This window comes from Syzygium oleosum, unplaced genomic scaffold, assembly GCF_021117445.2.
Source record: "Syzygium oleosum isolate NSW1041296 unplaced genomic scaffold, Sole_v2.1 Sole_v2.24, whole genome shotgun sequence".
NCBI classification, from domain to species: Eukaryota; Viridiplantae; Streptophyta; class Magnoliopsida; order Myrtales; family Myrtaceae; genus Syzygium; species Syzygium oleosum.
In genome coordinates, this window is record NW_026607508.1 from 250,455 (window position 1) to 272,844 (window position 22,390).

General features: G+C 41.3%; 2 protein-coding genes, 1 long non-coding RNA gene and 1 pseudogene across 4 annotated transcripts in view; 3 read left to right on the forward strand and 1 right to left on the reverse strand.

Annotated features, from left to right (window-relative positions):
- LOC115691156 (tRNA-specific adenosine deaminase TAD2-like) overlaps nt 1–22,390 on the forward strand; it is an 83,920-nt gene that overhangs the window by 14,917 nt on the left and 46,613 nt on the right. The window lies entirely within an intron of this gene.
- LOC130134854 (uncharacterized) overlaps nt 9,823–22,390 on the reverse strand; it is a 65,119-nt gene continuing 52,551 nt past the window's right edge. Inside the window, exon 2 of the long non-coding RNA XR_008814343.1 lies at nt 9,823–9,977. This is a non-coding gene — a long non-coding RNA (uncharacterized LOC130134854). The remainder of the gene's footprint in view (nt 9,978–22,390) is intronic.
- LOC130134853 (toll/interleukin-1 receptor-like protein) lies at nt 14,716–21,450 on the forward strand (annotated as a pseudogene).
- LOC130134852 (disease resistance protein RUN1-like) overlaps nt 21,584–22,390 on the forward strand; it is a 39,978-nt gene continuing 39,171 nt past the window's right edge. The window contains exons 1-2 of the mRNA XM_056302593.1: nt 21,584–21,782; nt 21,874–22,152. Of these exons, the coding sequence (XP_056158568.1) occupies nt 21,621–21,782; nt 21,874–22,152 (441 nt within the window). The 5' untranslated portion in view covers nt 21,584–21,620. The remainder of the gene's footprint in view (nt 21,783–21,873; nt 22,153–22,390) is intronic.

Below are 22,390 nucleotides of genomic sequence, written 5' to 3' on the forward strand. Positions count from 1 at the left end.
ATGTTTGAAGCTTTTACAGATGTGAAAATACTTATAGAACCCTATATACGCGTATTTTTAGGGTATTTTTGCGTATTTTCTTGTATTTCTCTACGGTTTCGGAAATACATATGGTAGCTCACATGTATATCACCACATAAGGACTGTGTAGGGTGTAATTCATTGTCTATCAATGAATGAAACAATATAATTAGCATGACATGTAATTTCAGAGACATACGCCCCTGTCTTTACGTCTAACATTAAATGTATATAGTAAATGTGATACATAAAGCTCATATCCCTGGTGTGAGAGATTTTCAAGGATTCAGTTGGATTGTGACCGCCAAAGTGGCACACTTGACTGGGTTTGAGAAATATCGGTCTCATATTATGGTGGGATGTCTCTTGTTCTATTGCGTGATTATACTCCCAAAGGAGGTGATCTCGTACTGGTTCATGGAAGGGTACATGTATAGCATGTGCTTAAGAAATGACTGATCTTAGTGGTTCATACAGCCAAAGGTGATGATTTCACGAAAGATTAGAATATGTTCTCATGGCCGCTGTCATGTGGAGAGTGTACAACTGCATGTCATATTTTCTGCCCAAAGGTGATTATGTGATGATGTGTGTAACTCTCTGGATATGTACTCACATGATGCTGATTGTATTGTTTGTTTGTTTTCGAGTCACCTTTTCTGTAAATGGCAATTCCATTTCCATTGAGGTCCTTACTGGATTGAACTTTAAGAAATGAAAAGAGGATTTTCTATTTGGAATGGAGCTGGCGGATGTTCACATTGCTCTTACAAAGAATAAGCCGGCAGATATCACGGCCAGCAGTACTGAAACTGAGAAAACGGACTATGCTGCCCTGGGAAAAGAGCAATCGGATTTGCTTATTGACAATGAAGAAATCCATTCAAGAACACTTAAAAAGTGGTTTGCCAGCTGACTGTACTGCTAAGGAAATGATGGCAGCCTTAGAGGCTAGAAACCGCATTTCATCTAATGCTGAGGTTGGTACACTTCTTCAAAAGCTATTCAATATGAAGTATGATGGTACTGTTGGGGTTAGAGATTATGTCCTTAGGATGGTAGACCTAAAGACGAACCTTCAAGCTCTTAATGTTTCCATTCCTGATGCTTGTATTGTGCATCAAGCCCTAAACACCCTTCCACCTGATTTTGGGATTATAAAGACAAATTACAATTTCCAAGATGAGACTTGGTCAGTGAATGACTTATAGCAAGGGTGGTGGCAGAGAAAGAGAAACTTAAGAAAGAAAAAGGGCATCTAGCCTTATATGTTTCTAGTTCCTACAAAAGGAAGAATAAGAAGTCCAGAAATCGTACTCATAAAGGTGCTCATGACACTACTGGTCAATCGGACAATATGGGTCCAAAGAAAACATCCTTCAAAAGGGATGGTGACCGCTGCTTCTTTTGTAAGAAGAAAGGTCACATAAAGAAGGACTGTGGAAAGTTCAAATCTTGGTTGTCCAAAAGTGAGTCTACAGGTAATGATTCTTTGGCACTTGTTTGTGAATCCAACCTATCAGAAGCACCATCCAGTTCTTGGTGGCTCGATAGTGGTGCAACTAATCATGTTGCGTTTACCATACAAGGATTCATAAACCGGAGGAAGCCAAATCAGGATGAGTCAAGACTCACTGTGGGAAACAACGAGAAAGCCGATGTTGTGTTTGTGGGAGATGTCTTGATTCTAGACTCTGGTTTTAGATTAATGTTGAAAGACACTTTTTTATGTACCTTCATTTAGACGGAACTTAGTTTCTGTATCGTGTTTGGACATGTATGGCTACTCTTTTGAAATCAAGAACAATGTTATTTCTTTGTTTCTTAATTCAAGTAAGGTTGGGTGTTGTTATATGTTCAACGGATTGTACAGATTGTGTTTGTCTCCCAATGATATATACGTCGCTTATACGGCTGAAAATGTTGTTTCTAAGAGACTACTACCTAAGGAACAGTCTTATGCATTGTGGCATAAAGGGCTTGGTCATATTTCTAAGGATAGAGTAGAAAGGCTGATAAAGACTAACATCCTGCCTGCTCTTAAAGATGACTTAGAGACATGCGTAGACTGTTGTAAAGGTAAAATGACCAAGATAAGGAAGAAAACTGCAGTCCGAAGTTCTGACTTGTTGGAGGTCATTCACACTGATATAAGTGGACCCTATACGGCAACCTTGTGTAGAAATTTTTATTTCATTACATTTATCGATGACTATTCTCGATATGGCTATCTGTACTTGATTAAAGAAAAGTCTGAGTCTCTTGACAAGTTCAAGATTTTTCAGACTGAAGTCGATAAATAGTTGGGAAAGGTCATAAAGGTTGTTAGATCTGACCGAGGTGGAGAGTATTATGGCAAGCATGGCGATGCCGGACAGCATAAGGGGCCATTTGCCAAATACTCAGAGGATTTTGGGATAGTGGCTCAGTTCACTATGCATGGGAGTCCTGAGCAAAATGGTGTAGCCGAAAGGCGCAATCGCACCCTTATGAAAATGGTGAGGAGTATGATTAAAAGGATAAATTTACCTGGTTTTCTATGGGGTGAAGCTTTGAAAACAGTTTTGTACATTCTGAATCGTGTACCTACTAAAGCTGTTCCATTGACTCCTTTTGAGTTATGGACTGGACGTAAGCCTATCTTAAATCATATTTAGGTTTGGGGATGTCTTGCAGAAGTGAAGTTATATAATCCAACATTAAGTAAGTTGGACTCCAGAACCACTCTGTGTTACTTTGTATCTTACCCGGATCATTCGAAGGGATATCGGTTCTATAATCCCAGTGGAGGCACAAGAATTGCGGAATCACAGACAGCCAAGTTTCTGGAGTTTGATGTGGCCGAAGAAAGTAGCTGCTCACAGACTATTGAGGATAATAGTACAATGGGTAATGTTGTATCTTTATCTCCTCCCATACAAATAATTGTGGAGACTCCCAGACCACAGACTGAACCTGTTGAGGCTCAGGACCCTATTATCGAGACAGCTCCTAATGAAGTTCCTCAAGGCTCTCATGTGCAGGATGAGGCTGTTGCTGCTCCAGTAAGGAGATCCATTAGGGAGAGACGATCAGCTATACCACCAGACTATTTAGTCTATATAGGAGAGCAAGACTACGATATCGGTTCTGTGGCTGATCTAGTGACTTATGCGGAAGTTGTTTCTTGTCCTCAGTTAGAACTGTGGTTGGATGCAATGAGAGATGAAATGCAGTCTATGAAGCATAATGGAGTTTGGGAACTTGTTGAATTACCTGAAGGTCATAGACCCATTGGCTGCAAATGGGTGTATAAGACTAAAAGGGACTCTAAAGGAAAGATTGAGAAGTTTAAAGCCAGACTGGTAGCCAAGGGTTTCATTTAGAGAGAAGGAGTCGACTATGAAGCAACTTTTTTCTCCGGTCTCTTCGAAAGATTCTTTCAGAGTGATCATGACATTGGTAGCTCATTTCGATATGGAGTTACACCAGATGGATGTTAAAACTGCCTTTCTCAATGGAGATCTTAATGAAGAAGTCTATATGATGCAACCCGAAGGCTTTGCGGCAAATGATTCAGGTACACTTGTATGTAGACTTAAAAAGTCTATTTGTGGTCTCAAGCAAGCTTCTAGACAATGGTACTTGAAGTTTCATAGTGTTGTCGCTTCATTTGGTTTTGTTGAGAACAAAGTAGATCAGTGTATATACTGTAAGGTCAGTGGGAGAAAATTCATTTTCCTTATACTCTATGTAGATGATATCCTGCTTGCGAGCAGTGACCTTGGTTTACTGCATGAGACAAAGCGGATGTTGTCAAAGAACTTTGATATGAAAGACCTTGGTGAGGCGTCTTTTGTCCTTGGCATTGAGATTCATAGGAATCGTTCTCGCCGACTATTGGGTTTATCTCAGAGGGCATATGTTGATCGTATCTTAGAAAGATTCAACATGCAGCAATGCAAGCCAGGAATTGCTCCTGTCAGTAAGGGTGATAAGTTGAGTCTGTCACAATGTCCTCATTCAGATTTTGAGAAAGCCCAAATGAAGAATGTACCTTATGCTAGTGTACTTTGGAGTATTATGTATGCTCAAGTATGTACTAGACCAGTTATTACTTTTGCAACAGGACTTCTAGGCAGATATCAGTCAAATCCAGGACATGATCATTGGGTTGTTGCCAAGAAAGTTTTGAGGTACTTAAAGAGGACAAAAGACTATATGCTGATTTACAAACATGTTCAGGACCTATAACTAGTTGGGTATTCGGATTCAGACTTTGCTGGTTGTCAGGATGAAAAGAAGTCGACAACATGTTACATCTTTAAGTTAGCAGGAGGTGCAGTATCATGGAAAAGTGAGAAACAAAAATCAATGACATCCTCTACCATGCAAGCGGAGTTTGTAGCATGCTTTTCGGCCGCTACTCAGGCAATTTGGCTCCGGAACCTCATTAAGGAGTTGACCGTATTTGATTTTGTGGATAGGCCCATACAGCTGTATTGTGAAAATAACTCTGCAGTGTTGTTTGTTAACAACAACAGAGGTCTCAAGGGGTCTAAGCATATGGATGTCAAGTACCTGACTATAAAGGAAAAAGTTCAGAATGGTGACATTGCAGTAGAGCACATTTCAACAGATGATATGATTGCAGATCCGCTAACTAAAGGCCTTCGCCCTTGTGTATTTGATTGACATATCATGAACATGGGCTTAGGAGTATCATGGGATACTGTTAATTAGTGGGAGCTGTTTAGTTTTATGTTGCTCTTATGAAGTTTGTATCTGATTTTGTTACATTTTGTAATATTTGAATATGTATCAACTCTTTTGCATTCAATGAGGTATTTGTGAATGTAGATTTATCAAGTTGAGTACATATATTTGATGAAAATCTCGAGGCATTGTGTAAACCTCGAGTACAGGCTATGGGGCATTCTTGGTATTAGCCTTAACGATATGTCTTGTTACACATAAAGTACAGTTAACTATCAAGGTAAGACATATGAAGGTTCGTTGGAACCATGAAGGAATTCTCTGGTGACACACTAGGTTTTGTGACACTTAAGGAGAGAGAATTTGGACTAACAAAATGGATAACACATGAAGTATCACTCATTTTGAGGTATTGTCTATTTGACACACTACCATATTGAATCCATATCAGTAAAGTTGAAAGCACTCGTGACCATGGAAGGCTCTGCGTGAGTACATGCAGTTACCGCCATGATTCGGTGTTCGAGACTTTATGGGATCGGATTGACTATGAAGAATAATCTCTAGACCAATATAAGGGTGCGCACACAGTTCTGTTTCAATTAATATTGCCCAAGTGGGAGAATGTAAGAATTTCCTAATGTGGGCTTCATTAATTGAAATTAACTGAATTAGTTTTGTCTAATAAAGGTAAGATATATGGGTACTTAATCAGTCTAATATGGGGCTGGCTGGTGTGGGCCGAGTACGGCCCGGCCGGTAATGAGAGGGCCCGTGGTCGAAGACTCTATAAATAGCGCTCAAGTCCCTCCCCTAACCTGATGATGCACAATTTGACTCACATACGGATTTAGAGAGAACTTTCTTCTCGTGAGTGGCAATCTCATTACGCCAGTGTTCTAACGAAGGGGATAGGGGAGAAGCACTTGAGTTCGTGTTCGGAAACCGTCGCAAATTCCGCGTCAAGTTCGATGGATTCCAAACCAGGTACGCGAATCGACAATTTCTCCATTATCGTGTTTCGGTTTCTGATTATGGTGATCTTGGGCGTGCCATTTTCGTGGCCAACATCCTTTACACAAATGCTGAGCATTTCATATCAACTTTCTTGGCATAACAATGTTGACAATTATAGTTTATCAAGCTGTAAATAACGACAAACTTGATCAATTGGGGTCTACCTGCATAAATGAAGTGTTTTACAGTCCATGCCGTCGTTCCGTTTGGAATCTTCCTGATCAACGACCTACATCATTTGTCACTTAGTCTACCAGGGGTAAGAGAAAGATCCTAAACCTTGACAGACAAATTTCCCCATTTAGAACCACTCAATTGAAGCAACTTAGCACAGTATCGATCCTCATATTCAACCAAAAACAATTGTATTTTATTAGAATTCAATTTCAATATGGAGAAGCTTTGGAATATATGGAGTACATTGAAGATTAATCAAGTCCCTGACCTAGGTACCGAAAGGTTTCTAATTGACCACAATAAGCTATTGGCGACTCTCTCGTATAGGATTTTCGTAGGTTTAATTAGTTGAAATGAATTTCCCGACATCGCGCAATGTAAAGGTTTGGGAGAACTCGTGATGATTGAGAGCCGTTGGTCCCTTAACTCGACGTTACCTCTAAATCCGTCTCCCGACCATTCGGGAAGTCGTGACAGCCCTCCAAGCCACCATTCAAACTAAGAGAGAAACAAGGAGTAGTAATGCAAAGTTTAATCCACATTACAATTTATTGAAATTTTAGTGAAATAATACAAGCAAGCAAGCAAGCAAGCAAGCAAAATTTCCCAATTTACTGAAACAAGTGCCTACGTTATATCAGCCTTGATCATCCAGTAATTGTAAAAGCTCACGAGATAATGTCCCAAATCTCAGATGTGAAACCTACACCCAACTCTCCAAGCACTTCTTTAAACGTGCGAGTCATGCAACTAGTGACAGTCCCGCGGTCTTTGGACACCTTAAGAACGAAAAGCCAGATGAAACTCGGGAGGTTCTGGACATATTTCAATACCTAGATGTTCGTTCGTTCACAAAGATGATCATGGGTTGCCAACGAACTGGCTGCCTTGACGATGCCCTGAAACTGTTCTACGAAATGCCCGTGAGAGATGCAATTTGCTGGAACACAATGATCAAAGGCTGCTTAGACTACGGGGACTTGATGGTGGCGGAAGAGCTTTTTGATGAAATGCCCGAACCAAGTGTTGTTTCGTGGACGACAATGATAGATGGGTTCTTTCGATTTGGACAAGTTGAGTAGGTAGAGAGATTTTTCAAACAGATGCCCATAAGGGATCTCGCTGCATGGAATGCGATGCTTCATGGGTATTGTGAGAATGCGAGGGTTGATGATGCTGTGAAATTGTTTGAGCAAATGCCTTCTCAAAATGTGATTCCATGGACTCCAAGGACTGGCGGGCTTGACTAAAATGGTAAGAGTGAAGAGGCTTTAATTCTTTTTGAGAGAATGTTCGAGTCTGGTGCTGTTCCCAATTCGAGTAACTTGACATGTGCATTGAGTGCCTGTGCAAATGCATCATCTTTTCCTCTAGTGTGCAGATTCATGGTCATGTTTTCAAGTCAGGATTCTGCCTTAGTCGATTTGTATGTGCTTCTCTCATCACGTTCTATGCTAACTGCCAGCGCATTAAGAAAGCAACCCAAGTCTTCAATGAAGCAGTTTATAGGAATGTGGTCATATGCACGGCTCTTCTAACTGGTTATGGCTCGAATGGCAGGCATGAAGATGGCCTGAAGGTGTTCAGTGACATGATGAGAACAAGTGTTCTTCCTAATCAATCTTCTTCTCTAAGTTCTTTAAACTCTTGCTGTAGTTTTAGAGTCTCTAGATCGAGGTAAGGAGGTCCATGCGTCAGATGTAAAGACGAAATTGGAAAGTGATGTTTTTGTTGGCAATTCTCTTGTAGTCAGGTATAATAAGTGTGGAGGCGTTGATGATGCTGTTGTAGTGTTCAAAAGACTTAGAGAAGAACATTGTCACCTGGAATGTCGTTGTTTGCGGGTTTGCACAACATGCCTAAGGGATGTGGGCTATGGAGTTGTTTAGCCAAATGATTCACAGACTGGTACAACCAGATGAGATCACACTGCACGGGACTACTTTCTTCCTGTAGTCATTTTGGGATGTTACAAAAGGGTAGGTGCTTGTTCAGATACTTTAGTGAGAACACTTCCAGTGAATTGAAGCATGAGCATTATGCATGCATGGTGGATGTGCTAGGATGATGTGGGAAGCTAGAGGAAGCAGAGGATATTGTAAGAACATGCCCTTTAAAACTAACTTCATAGTGTGGCTTGCTTGGCTTAGTTCTTGTAGGATGCATTCTAACCTAGATTTGGCAGAAAGAGCTGCAAACTATATTCTTGACCCAAAACCACATTGTAGTGCTGCTTATGTTTTACTGTCCAACATCTATGCTTCTGCTAATAGGTGGGGTGATGTCTCGAGATTAAGAGTGACTATGAGGGATAAATGGATTGTGAAGCAACCAGGTAGCAGTTGGGTTACTATAAAGGGGCAAAAGCATTTATTTCTTTCTAGGGATAAATCCCACCGTTTGAGTGAGAACATATATTGGAAGCCGGATTAGTTGAAACTGAAGTTGAAGGAATCGGGTAGCGTTCCAAATAAGAGGTTCTCTCTCCATGACATGGAAGACGAACAGAAGGAAGGGTCATTATTACTATCAAGGGTAGTACAACAACTATAATGAAGAATCTTTGCATTTGTGGAGAATGTCATTTTGCAATTAAACTTATTGCAAAGATTGTTGATCATGAGATGGTAGTGAGAGATTCCAGCCGCATTCATCGCTTTAGGAGTGGCATTTGCTCTTGTGGGGATTATTGGTAGCGAGGGCATGAGGTTATTTCTCCTGTCATGAACCTGTAAGCATCCTGAGTTTGCTCATTGTGTTAAGCATTGATGAGAGTGGAGCAGCTATATGAGCACTATACAATATGGGCTTACTTTAATTGTTGACATAATAGATAATGAATCCATGTGGAATCCATGGCTTTTTTTATCAGCTTTGGTTTAGTCTAGGAGGCTAAGGGAGTTCAAACATTTCTTAGCTGTATGTGTTGGGCATGTGGAAAGTTGGAGACTTGGGAGGAAATCTTGCTTTGGATGGCATTGCCATCCATTGGCTCCATGCAGGGATTTCTGTTGAGAGGTGAGTATTTATCACTTTGTTTATGGCTTTGAAGCCACTAGAAAAAAAGAAACTATTTACACATAATATATCCCTTCTGCGGAATTAAATTAAGGGAGAAAACTTAGAGCCTTGGAAATAGCTACTTTCCATCTCTCTCTAGGAGAGAGAGAGAGAGAGAGAGAGAGAGAGAGAGAGAGAGAGAGAGAGAGAGAGAGAGAGAGAGAGAGAGAGAGAGAGAGAGAGAGAAATTGGGGCATTTAGAGAGAAGGAAGTACCACTTGGTAAAAGAAAAGAAACCCACCCAAACAAAAGAAAGGTTCCTGCCCTGCCTCCTCTTTTCTGATTCCTTTTTTTTGAAAACTCCCATTAACTCTTCTCCTCAACACCTCTATTACATTCTTAGAGCCCATCTGTCTCTTCATTAGGTCTATGAGATATAACAAAAGCTTCTTAATCTCTAGATGAAATTTAACTTCACCTAAAGTTCTCTCACAATTTTGCTAGATCTCTTCAACAAATCGACAGTACCAAGTGAGGTTAGTTTACTTGTGGTGCCACAATTAGTACTCTCATGGTTTTTTGTCTTGTTCAAGTTGAGCAGATGTTTGGATAGAAACTAGTAGTCATAAAAGCACAATAAAATCTCAATGGTCTAGCACAATTGATCAGTTATCGACACTCATGTGTTGGATGAGAAGTAGAATGTCACGCCCCAAACCCCAACGGGCTCGCGACGTCCCTTCAACGGTCGTATTGAACGCGACGTCCCAGGACACGTCGCCGACCCAAACAAACTACGCAAGCGGAAGCGAAATAAAACAACCCAGACAACTAACATGATGACAAAAGGATAGCACGAAGCAATAATTGCATAACATCATAAAGCAGTCACTATTACAAAACGATAACCCAGGCTACCAATTTCAAACCACAATTTTCAAAAGGGGGCGGTGGTTGACAAGCTTATCTCCTCTACGAAAAGGTACTCAAAAGATAGGGTAATTTGATCTATCCTTCAATCCCTGTGGTACTCTGGCGGCATCTCCAAATCGATCACGGTCGCGGATCTAAAAGTGGTTATATAATAACCGTGAGAACGAGTCTCAATAAGCAACACCCTAAATCCCACCTAGGCCAATGCGTACCTAGACAAGTCTCAACATGCAATATAACCGATAACAAATATATAATTCACATCAATGGACTTACCTCGCCATCCAATCACATGCCCCCACTGCACATTAGTCAAATCATGATAATGAAATAATATTCCGATAATATAACACAATCATTCGAGCGCCATCCATACTCACACCCAACCAATCCAACCAAACATCCACACATACCATCAATCAATCCAATCAAATATCCACACGTACCATCAATCAATCCAATCAAATATCCACACGTACTTCCAGCCAATCCAACCAATCACATTTCGCACACGTGCCCAATCAACCATCTCACGACCAGCGCCACTGCGCTTCAGGTCCATTCTCACAGCCCGTGCCAATGCACCTCAGGCTCAGCCCTTCGATCAATTCGGGCTCTGTCCCTCACTGGACGTTCGCACTTTCTCACGACCCGGTAAACACGCCTCAGGTCTGACTTTCCTTTGACGGACCACCGTCAACACGTCTCAAGTCCGTTCTCACAAGCACACAAACCACACAATTCAATCAATTCCAATGGCCGCCGTCAACACGTCCCAAGCCAAACTTTCCTTTCACGGACCACCGTCAACACGTCTCAAGTCCGTTCTCACAAGCACACAAGCCACACAATTCAATCAATTCCAATGGCCGCCGTCAACACGTCCCAAGCCAAACTTTCCTTTGACGGACCACCATCAACGTCTCAAGTCCGTTCTCACAAGCACACAAGCCACACAATTCAATCAATTCCAATGGCCGCCGCCAACACGTCTCAAGCCAAACTTTCCTTTCATGGACCACCGTCAACACGTCTCAAGTCCGTTCTCACACGTCATACTAATCAAATTCCAATCACGAGTTCACCAAACAAGCCCACCCATCCGACATTCAAGTCGGCCACATTCAAACATCAAATTCATCCACAAACGCCACGATAACACCGAATAATTCTCGAGAGAGAGAAAAACCGAGAATATACAAAATCGGGTCCAAACTGGGCAGTTGCGCAGTAACAGAAATCCATTTGAAATAAATAGTAAATAAACTCCAAAAATTCTGAAATTTGGATATGTTGTATAAAACATCTTGATAAACATTTTCCATGAAGAACTTGAAACCCAGTTCCAACTGTAAACACCTCTTTTTGACACTCAAATCCGGACAGAATCCGGTTCGCTCGGACAGCCCCTCAGACCATCAAAATACAACTCATTCAGTACCCAAATCACTTTGAAAAGCTCTGAAATTTTTATATATCATAGAAACAAGTGTTTTTAACAATTTTCGTGAGGGAAGTTTGTTGAAATAAGGTCTAGAAAATTTTATAAAAATTTGGAAAGATAAGAAGGGCGGGTGAACAGTAACTCCGGCAGCCCTGAGACGGTCCGAAAGCCGACCTCCGAATGACCCCAAACAACTTCCGAAAATTCTGAATTTAAAGTATGTTATACCTTAAGATGTTGGGAACAAATTCCATGAGAACACTTCCTCAGATTCTGCCCACAATGATCACCAAAAAAATAACAAGGCGCAGAGGTACAGTAACAACCAGAAATCCGAGAATCATTAAACTTGCACCATTAAGCAAATCAAGCTTATACAACCACTAAACCAACTATCCACAGCCCCTAACCCATCCCTAGACATGCCATTAGTAACCCACTAGCCTAACCAAGGATTAGGAAGTCACTTACCAAGGGTTTAAGCAAGAAAACCAGTGAACAGACAAACTAAGCTCCGGCAGTGAACAGGGCTGGACGGGAATCTCCGACGACTTTCTGGCGACCAGGCTGGGATGGTTGGAACGAACACAAGATGGTGGTGGTTGGGGTACCAGGAGTGAGGCCTAAAGAGAGAGAGAAAGAGGGGAAAATGGGTGTTTTCCAGTTGGTTTCTGGGCTAGTTCAGGCTTTTGTGAACAGTGCGCACTCCGGTGGCCGGACGGGTGTCTGGGCGGCGATTCAGGCGGCGAGTCCGGTGGCATCTGAACCGGAGAAGCAAGGTGGAGGTGATGGTGCTTGGAGCTTCGGCTGATTCCAAGGAGGGAGAGAGAGAGAGCTCCGGGAATAAGAAGAGAGAGAGAGAGAGCAAGTCAACCCACTCAAGTGCAATCCGAGGGTCCAAAATTGATCTTGGTGAGCAAGCCAATATCTAAGGGCCACGAAAATTCCTAGTTTTCAATTAAAGAAAAAGATTAGAAGACACTAATTCAAATAAACACTAAGGGAGGTATATTGGTCTAGGTCCGCACCCGGTCCAAATTTCACTTTTCACATATCCCGGGCAATCTCAAGGCTGGCCACAATAATATCGACACCGTCCAATTAAATTCATCCCGAAACTCCGAGAAATTCGACACCAAAGTTTGGGCTCTAAATAACGGCCAAATTCGATCGAGTGCGATTCTAGCGAAATCTCAATTTTAAAAACAATAACCGAGAGTGATCAGTTCCCGAGCGAGATTTTACTATAAGCACACTGACGAATTACACGTTTTATAAATCCTAAAAATGGGCCGAAATTCGGAATGTCACATAGAAACTATTTATTTTAATAGTGATTAGTCAACTCTTCATTTTGCTTTTCCTATGGATTATTTTGTGTTATGTGCGGTTGAAGTCCATAACTCTTGTGCCATCTATTTTCTTAATTCTTGCGAATATGTGGCTGGGGCTCCCAATTGCCTGAGTCTTCCTGACCACATTAGAGAACAATCTTGTTCATGTTGAAGATGAATTTCACAATACCTCTGCCAATAATATTCTAGCACTACCTTGTAGGATTCCTTTTTTCTATGGATGAAAGTTGGATCTTTGAGTGAATTTTAATTTATAGTCCTGACGATGCATACTTGAACTTAGTTTGCTTGTTGTAGGTTTCAGGTTGTGCTTACCACATTTAACACTTTCCACAAATGGAAGTTACACTGGGCATTACATTTGAAGCTGTGTGTGCATTAAGAGAAAAGATTATCATTTTTTGTTAGACTATTGATGTTCTTTGGCCTCCTTAAACTTGCACATTACGTCAAAATGGGGAGTTGTCTCCCAAAATGTCTGCATAAACTATGACAACTTTGCTTCTTCTGCTTTACTAGGTACACGAAATGCTAACACTCCTTGCCCTTGAGTTACTTTTCATCTTGATGTTATGTTTAGAAAGCGTGACTTCATTATGGTCTTATTTGAAGCACTAATTTTGTTTCGAGGTTAGAGGTATAAACTTTGAAAAACTTACTCTTTTAACATCTGGTCTGGAATGTTGTAATTCTTTGACTATTATAAAGTACTGTTTTCATATGTAGGGTAAAACAGAGTTCCGTCATTTGTTTACATGTGAATATGATTGAGATCCAAGAGGCCTAGACTTGTCATTCTTTAGAGTCGTGTCACGCTGTGATCAAATTCACAATAAAACTTTCTTAATATTCATACCTGCTAGCTTGTATTAGATGTTTATAACATAGCATACAGGTATGGCTGGGATGTCTTTCTTCACTCCCACATGACCCATAAATTACAATGGTTAGTCTTTCAATGAAGTCTTCACAAAATAGCCATATAGATATATATCATGTCTTTTGCAGTGTTGAAATGATAAAAGAGTTTTCACTAGAGAGTTATATAAGCTTCCGGGGTAGCTGGACTTTTGTTCTCGTGCCCCTAAGTTATAAAAATAATGAAATAGGGCTAGACCAATTATATACTTAGTTGTACGTATCAATTATATATCTTTTGAGTGGTCATGTGTTAAATTATTATCGACAGTTTGGAGAAAAGAAAAAAAAAAGAAAAAACGACTACTTGGAGGTTGGGATTGCCATTTCGAGGAAGCCATAATTTTTTTTCTATTAGTGAGCATATGATAAAAGCTAACCTAATGACATGAAATACTTCATTTTCCAAAAGAAAAACGAAGACTACATAGACAAAAGCCTCGAATCCGGTACATTAATTGAAAACACTTTTGTTGACCGCTCAAGAGCATCAACTATTTAACAATAAATTTGATATAAAAACAAAGAAACTTGTGTAAAATAAGATAATCTGAATATTGCCGTGATATCCATTCTCCAGAGAAAATAAGTTGATGGGTTCACACCTATTAGATATAGCGGTCCACACTTAAGAACCATTTCTAAAGTTCTAATTTTATTAATAGATCTAATACTGTTCTTTGCTGATATATTTGATCGTGCGTATGATGATGTCTTTTGAGGTAGACCTGGCCACGGTTCGGAACCGGCGGTTCCGGGCCAGTTCGGAACCGGCCGGTAAAAATTAAAAAAATAAATTATGAAATAAAAAAATAATGAATTATCAAATTATGAAATAATGAATTATTCAATATAAAATGTAATCAAAATATACATTGTAATCAAATTTGGAGAAAAAAATAGAGAAAGAATGAATTTTTTTTTTGGAACCGGGCCCGGAACCGTTGGTTCCAAAATTGTTGGAACCGGAACCGGGCCCGCAAGCCACGGGCCGGTTCCTGTTCCGAACTGCGGGCTCGCCACGGGCCGATTCCTGTTCCGAACTGCAGGCCGGGTCAACGGACCGGTCCTGGGTTTGCCCTGGGCCGGTTCCGGACTGAAACCGGCCCGTGGCCATGTCTATTTTGAGGGGTCACGTGTTTAATTACGGTTTAGCAAAGAAGAAACAACTACTCGGAGGTCGTGGATGTGATTTCAAGGAAGCCAACAAAGTTTCTTTGTCAGTTTGTGCAATAATTGAGTCCACTGGGACCAGTAGTGATCTATACTATTCTCTGTCTTCGTCAGTCATTTGGCTTGTTGACTGGTCAAATTTGTCGACAATTTACCAATAAATACAATATCAAACAAACAAACTCGTCAATCAATCAGCCAATCGGAATAACCCCGTGATATGCGGTCTTGAGGAAAAATAAGTCCACGTGTTCACACCTATTAGATATCTTGGTCCATCCAGAAGCACCATCATTTTCCAAATTTCTAATATTCTTTTTTGTTGACCCTGCCCTAAAAAAGTCATGCGCCTCTGTCCTTTAGTATAAGAATAAATCAACAAGAAGATTGAATGGTGAACGAACTACCTAAAAACACTCTACCAGATCTTAAGCTAATACTCGTTGCAGATTGTTGAACTCCATCATCTAATGGCTTCTTCATCGAAACCTGAAAGGATTTACCATATGTTCTTAAGTTTCAGAGGCAAGGACGTCCGGAACAACTTTCTCGGTCATCTCCACAGAGCTCTTGACCAAAAAGGAATCTACACTTATGTTGATAGCGAGGAGCTCAAGAAAGGAGAGCAAATAGCGCCGGCGCTTATGAAGGCAATCGAAGAATCACAGATCGCGATAATCATTTTCTCTGAGGATTACGCTTCCTCATGGTGGTGTTTGGAAGAGGTGGCGAGAATCATGGAGTGCAAGAAAGAAAGAGATCTCATGGTCTTTCCCTTGTTTTACAAAGTGGAACCTAGAGAAGTAAGAACACCAAGAGAGAGGTACAGAGAAGCTATGATCAAGCATGAGTCTAAGTTTGGGAAGGATTCGAAGGAAGTGAAGAGATGGGAGAAAGCTCTTTCCGATGCTGGTAACTTGTCTGGGTAGCATTTGAAAGATGGGTAAGTAGAGTGGAGTTCATATTTTGTATAAGAAACCAATTTTTACAAGTAATTATAGAGATTGTTTGTAAATAGTCTACACACACATGTTTGTAAGTATATGCATAGATGCTTCATCTTATGGTTTCTGAAAATTCTTTAGCAGCTTGAGTTAAAGTGAGTAATCTCATATAAGAGTTGGTAAATTTAAGATTTAGTTAAAAAAGAAAAATAAAATTTGGCAAAATTGAAGAAAATTTGATAATTAAAAGAAAATTAAACTTGCAAGTTTCTCAAACGAGAATTGATGACCCAAAATTAGTTGGTAACTTAATTGTAGAGAAGTTGGTAAGTCACTCTAATTAAGATCGGCAATTTCTAAAATTAGTTAGAAAATAACTCAAATGAGAGTTGGTAACTCAATAAAAAAGATGGTCAATTAAAAGAACATAAGTCGCTCAGGTGAGAGTTGGTAACCCAAAACTAGCAGGTAATTATTTAATATAACGAATGTTGATAAGTCACTCTAATTTATGTTGGTAATTTCATTTAATAGTAAGTTCGTGGCCATGAGTTATGCAAATCAATTTTGGTAAGTTACTACGAAAAATTAGTTATTTACTAATTATAAAAAAGATTGGTGATTTCATAAAATCGTTGGTAAGGTACTAACAAGTTATGGGAAAGGAAAAGGTCACCGATCATGTTTTACCGACAATTTTATGAATACTTACAAACACTTACTGAAATTCACTATCACAAAAAAAAAAAGTATTTCTAAGCATGAAACAATAAAATTCTGCCTTTGGCTTTTGCTAAGCCTTGTTTCATTCGGGTAAGGTCCATAGCTCTTTCATTCGGGTAAGGTCCGAGTCATAAACTCGTTACCGGTGGCATTTTGAGTTTGAAAAATCACATGTAGCTAACCATAGAATAGACACGTGGCTTTTTCCCGTAAAAAAATTTGACAATAGGACTTCATCGCCCGAAAGTTTTACTGACTTATTGGAACAATATAAAATGTTAAAACTTGATCAATCAATGGACAAAATGTTAAGTATGTGTTACTACACCTATCCCTTTTCTTTGGAAGGAAAGAGAAAGTTCGCCAACACTTGATACAGGATAATTAGTGTGCACAGGCCATGTAAGGCAATGGCATCGTGCTTCGGCGTATTTTGATAGTTTTCAAATCAAAATCTCAACCATCGTTCAAAGTCCTGAATAACTTTTTTTGATTAAGCGTATAAATAAATTACATATTACAGTTCAACAAAAAAAATAACTAAATCGTCATGTATAAATCAAAAGAACATGAATCACTTGGATGACTAAAAGTTGAACCCTGAACTTGTTTCGATTGTTGTGGAGCTCTTTTGAGTTCTAATTCGACTTGGTAGGAATACATTTTGTTTTGGTTGTGGTTATGTAAAAATGCGATGCACTGCTTTTGTCATCGTTGGCTAGTAATTGCTTGTTATTTGCTTATTCAAATTGCTAAAACGATGCCACAACTTCTATTTTTTTTTTCAGAGATGAGTCAGAGCTTATACAAAGAATTGTGATGGAAATCTCCACTCACCTAGACCGAACACTTTTGCATGTTGCTACACATCCGGTTGGGATAGATTCCCGAGTGGTTAAGTTAAAATCGATGTTAAACCTTGAGTCTGATGATGATGTTCTCATGGTGAGATTGTGGGGACAAGGAGGCATTGTCACGCCCCGAGCCCCATCGAGCTCGCGACATCCCCTGCTCCGGTCAAAATGATGCGACGTCCCAGGAACGTCGCCGACCCAACCCAAACATCAGAGCCACATGCGGAAGCGAATAATAAAACCCCGGACAAATAATGACGATAACGGGGTAGAACAACAGAACAATCCAGCAACCACATATTCATACAACACCAATTATACATACATCATATTACAGGCATAATTAACAAACTAGCATCCGAAATCACCGTCAACAAAATATCAGGGTCTGGTTAACTTAACTTCCCTATGGGTCAACCCGATTTACACAACCCCCAAAAATCTTAAGGAAAAACCTAAGGATCGCCCTCCTCCAGTCTGCTTCTGAATCTCTGGCTTGAATTTCTGGAACTCACCTGCAGCTCCACTGGCACCAACAGTAGCTCCCCGGACTTCCGAAAAGAAAAGCCGCACTTCCCGGGTTTAGGGCCGGGGATCTGAAAGTGGCGGTTATACAACCGTGAGACGAATCTCAATAAGTGTACAACCCCAAACCCCACGTAGGCACTCACGTACCGCCAGACGAAAACACCCATAACACACAACGATCGGCCAAACTAACAATCACATGCGACCCTACTTGGAATCCATCACGCACGTTCCTGCACGTTAGACAATAACACAGCCAACACATCACAGCAAGGACTCACAGACGTGCGCGTGCCTCAATTATAAGACAGAAACCACTTGGGCACGTCCCATACCGTGCCTAGCAGTTTCTATCCCATAATTAAGCATCACATCGCGCGATACAAACACACTCGCACGCTACTCACACCATGCGTCACTTTCCACAATCCACTCGCTTGTCTTGCCAAATCCCACTCATTTTCAACCTTTCCACCACTACCGCGCCCGCGTAAAACGCATCAGGCCAACGGTCTTCTGACCTCGTCAGGCATCGTCACCCCATCGGGCCGGACATCGTCACCTCGTCAGGGACGGCATCGTCCCGCGTAAACGTACACGCCTCAGGACGGAATCCTACACACACTTTCCTTCTACCGCGCCCGCGTAAAACGCATCAGGCCAACGGTCTTCTGACCACGTCAGGCATCGACACCTCGTCAGGCCGGGCATCGTCACCTCGTCAGGGACGGCATCGTCCCGCGTAAACGTACACGCCTCAGGACGGACCTTTCCAACCAATCCTACATTTCCATATCCTCGTTCCACTCAAACCACACTTACACACAACCAGCACACGCACGGCCAAACATACACGCCTCACACATACATAGCCACGCACCAAATTCACATCTCACGTACACTTCACAAACACGCATTCTCATCACACGAACACCACATGATCACCCACACTCGGCACACGAACTCAATGCACATTCTAATGTCCACGCCACCACACCTCACAGCCACACACACGGCATAGCACCACATCACATTCGGCCCAAGCACAAACTAGAACAAGCCAATGACAGCAAACTACACAATTAATCCGATAAACCCAATCAAGCCAATACATTTCCAATTAATCACCCATTTAATTCCCGATCGATCCTCGACATCACAGCCCTAACTCAGCATTCCTAAACCTCGAATTTCGTCGCCCAATCAGCCCACAACCTCCAAACATTCAACCCCTAACTTAGTCCCGAAGACAGCCATGAAACAGCCACAAACAGTCCCTAAAATCACTTAAACCGAACTTCAAACGAGTCTAGAAATACCCGAGGTCCTAAATGACATTTGGGGAAAACACTTACCCAAAAAGGCGAGACAGAACGGGCCGGAACGGCCGGACAGCGGCAAAAGCTGCGCCGGCGATGTACGGACGGCGGAATGCTGTACCCGCACGGACGCGGTGAATAGCATCACTCGCACGGACACCGTACGGACAGGCTAGGACGGTGGCCGGCGAGGTGCCCGCGATAGCCGCGGGCGTCCGTACGGTCCGGCGCGAATAATGCCGATCCGTACGGACGGTGGAATGCACTGCACGAACACTGTACGGATCTGTGGCCGGACGGCGACGCACGGCGAGGCCGGGACGGTGACGTACGGCGAGGCCGGACGGCCGGGTGTCGACGGAACAGCGATCGGAGCTCGGGCGAAGCTCCGGCTGCATGTTTGCGCACCTGAAAGAGAAAAAGAGAAAACAAGGCTGTTTTGGACAAAAACCGGGCTGTGATGGCTGCACGTGAGGTGGAAATGGTTGATGGTGTTGCTGGCTTGGTGGGGACAGCTCGCTAGTATCTGTTCCGGCGTGAACGATCCGAAAATGGCGAAACGGGATCTGAGAACCGTAAACGTGAAGAAGAAGAGGAAAATTCTGGGGAAAAAATGGCTGAATGCTTCTGTACGTGAGAGAGAGAGAGAGAGAGAGAGAGAGAGAGAGAGAGAGATATCTGGTCAAACATTATAGATTAGGGTGCCAAGTGTCAAAAATCCAAAGCCTTGGACACTTTTGCCCCTAATCCAAAGGCCCATATTTGTTCTAATCCATAAAAGCAAGGGTAGAATGGTCATTTGCTCTTAACCATGGTTGACCAGACCTGAGCTAAGCCTAACTCACCTTGGTTATTCCCAAAATTAAATCCAAATTTCGGAATTAATTAAAAATGGCCTAGGGGTATTTTCGTAATTTTCCGATCCCGAACCGAAATTCCAATTTTCGCACATACGTGTTCCATATGTGCGTGGCCAACATAATATGGCGTCGGAATCGCGAAATTCATCGCGCAAGCCCTCGAAAATCCACGTCAAAGTTTCGGGAATAAAATAATATTATTTTCCCAATTTTTGTCGAAATTCCAATTTTTGGCCAAAACCACTCTGAATGTGCGTGGCCACCCCAAATTGACCTTGGCCGCGAAAAATAACCTCAAACGGCCTCAAAATCCAACATCGGTGTCCACAGGGGCAAAATCGTAATTTTCCCGGTCCCGAACCGAAATCCATTTTTTTGCAGAAATGGTTGGCCCCAAGGTTGGCCAAGCCAAAAACGTCATCGGCCGTCCAAAATTGTCACTTTCAAAATTCTCGATTCCCGGGCCCGAATTCCAAGAAATGACTAAAATCGAGCAATCGCAACTTTAGCTTATCTTTGGCTAACGGGTGGCTCTCTGGAATTACGCGCTCTCGACCCGTGACCGACACTAAGTCAAATCACGTTTAAGTTTACTCCACCCGGGACGACCTCGGTTGTCATATAATTGCGAGGGTCTGTAGCTAGTTCCCTTCGGACATGATCAATCAAGTAGACCGGTCTCGGTTGGCTCAAAACATTCCCTCGTCAATCCATATGGTCGAAGATCGAATCCAGGTCGAGTTCTTTGGTCGTGCGAACTCAATCCCGTAACAGCCCTACCCCTAAGGTTAGCATCCCGTGAATGCGCATTTCCGGGTGAGACCTCACTATAGTGCATTGGTCAAATTCATTTCTTAAATCTCGGGAAAAGGATCGAAAATTCAAACTGTTACAGGCATAGGAAAGACGACTTTAGCCAAAGCCATTTATAATGATATTTTCAATCAATTTGGGAACTCATGTTTTTTGGCAAATGTTCGAGAAGTTTCAAAAGATTGCAAGGATTTAGTAACTTTGCAAGAAAAATTACTATTTGAGATATTAGCATTGAAAGAAAGATTAGTAGTGTCCAATGTTGACAGAGGTATTAATCTAATACAAGAAAGACTTTGTCACAAAAAAGTTCTCCTTATCCTTGATGATGTGGATGACTTGCGCCAATTACATGCTTTAGTAGGAGAAGGTAAGTGGCTTCATAATGGGAGTAGGATCATTGTTACTACAAGAGATAGCCATTTGTTAACTTATCTCGGGATAGATCAATATTATGTGTACGAAATTAGAGAACTGGATGACAGTGAAGCCCGTGAGCTATTTAGTAAGCATGCTTTTCCGACACACAAAAAATTTAAAATCAGGACAGATCTAATGGATAGTGTTCTAAATCATGCTAAAGGCCTTCCTTTAGCACTTGAGGTGCTAGGTTCCTTCTTACACGGTAGAAGAGAATATGAATGGGAAAGTGCACTCGATGAAATTTCTACGGCTCCTAAAAAAAGCATCAATGATGTGCTCAAAATAAGTTACGGTGGACTAGAGCCAAAAGTGAAAGAGATCTTTCTCCACATTGCTTGCTTCTTTAAGGGTTGAGATAATGAGTATGTAAAGAAAGTTCTCTATAGTTGCGATCTTAAGGCAGTAATAGGATTACAAAATCTCATGGGGAGGTCCTTGATAAGAATTGAGTCCAAGAACATACAAATGCATGACTTGATTCAATTGATGGGCATGGATATTGTGAACCAAGAAAGCGATGATCCCGGGAAACGCAGCAGACTATGGCTGTATGATGACGTTGTCGATGTTCTGTCAAGTGACATGGTGAGACTTGCATATATGATCAAATTCTGCTCCTTATCTATTTTACTCTAATTACTGAACTTGCATAACCCAAATAGTCTTCTTTATACAGGAGGATTGTGTTGTAAAAGCCATAGTAGTGGAGGCACTTGAGCCGACAGAAATATGTATTGGTCCTGATGATTTTACAAAAATGAGAAGGTTGAGATTGCTCATTTTGCGAAATGTGCATAATTCTTTCCAAGGTCCTACATGTCTTCCTAATGAGCTAAGATGGTTTCGATGGGATGGATGTGCTCCTCAGATTCCCAAATTTTCCTCTGGTCAAAAGAAATTAGTGGGACTTGATATGAGCAATTGCAGTATCACAGTAGTGCCAAATCAATTTAAGGTGAGCATTTACCTACATTAGCCCTTTTGAATTTAATATATGAAATTTGTATTTTCTTTCCAATGTTTTTCAAAGTTGGTTTCATTGTCTTTGAGAAACTTAAACAAATTTTAAATTTTATTGATTTTTGGGAAATTCTTTTGTGATAAAACATATATTCTTGACCTTCATCTATTATATATAGTTAGAGCCGGAATCCGACAAAGTGTTCACTCTTGTGCTCACCACATGACACTTC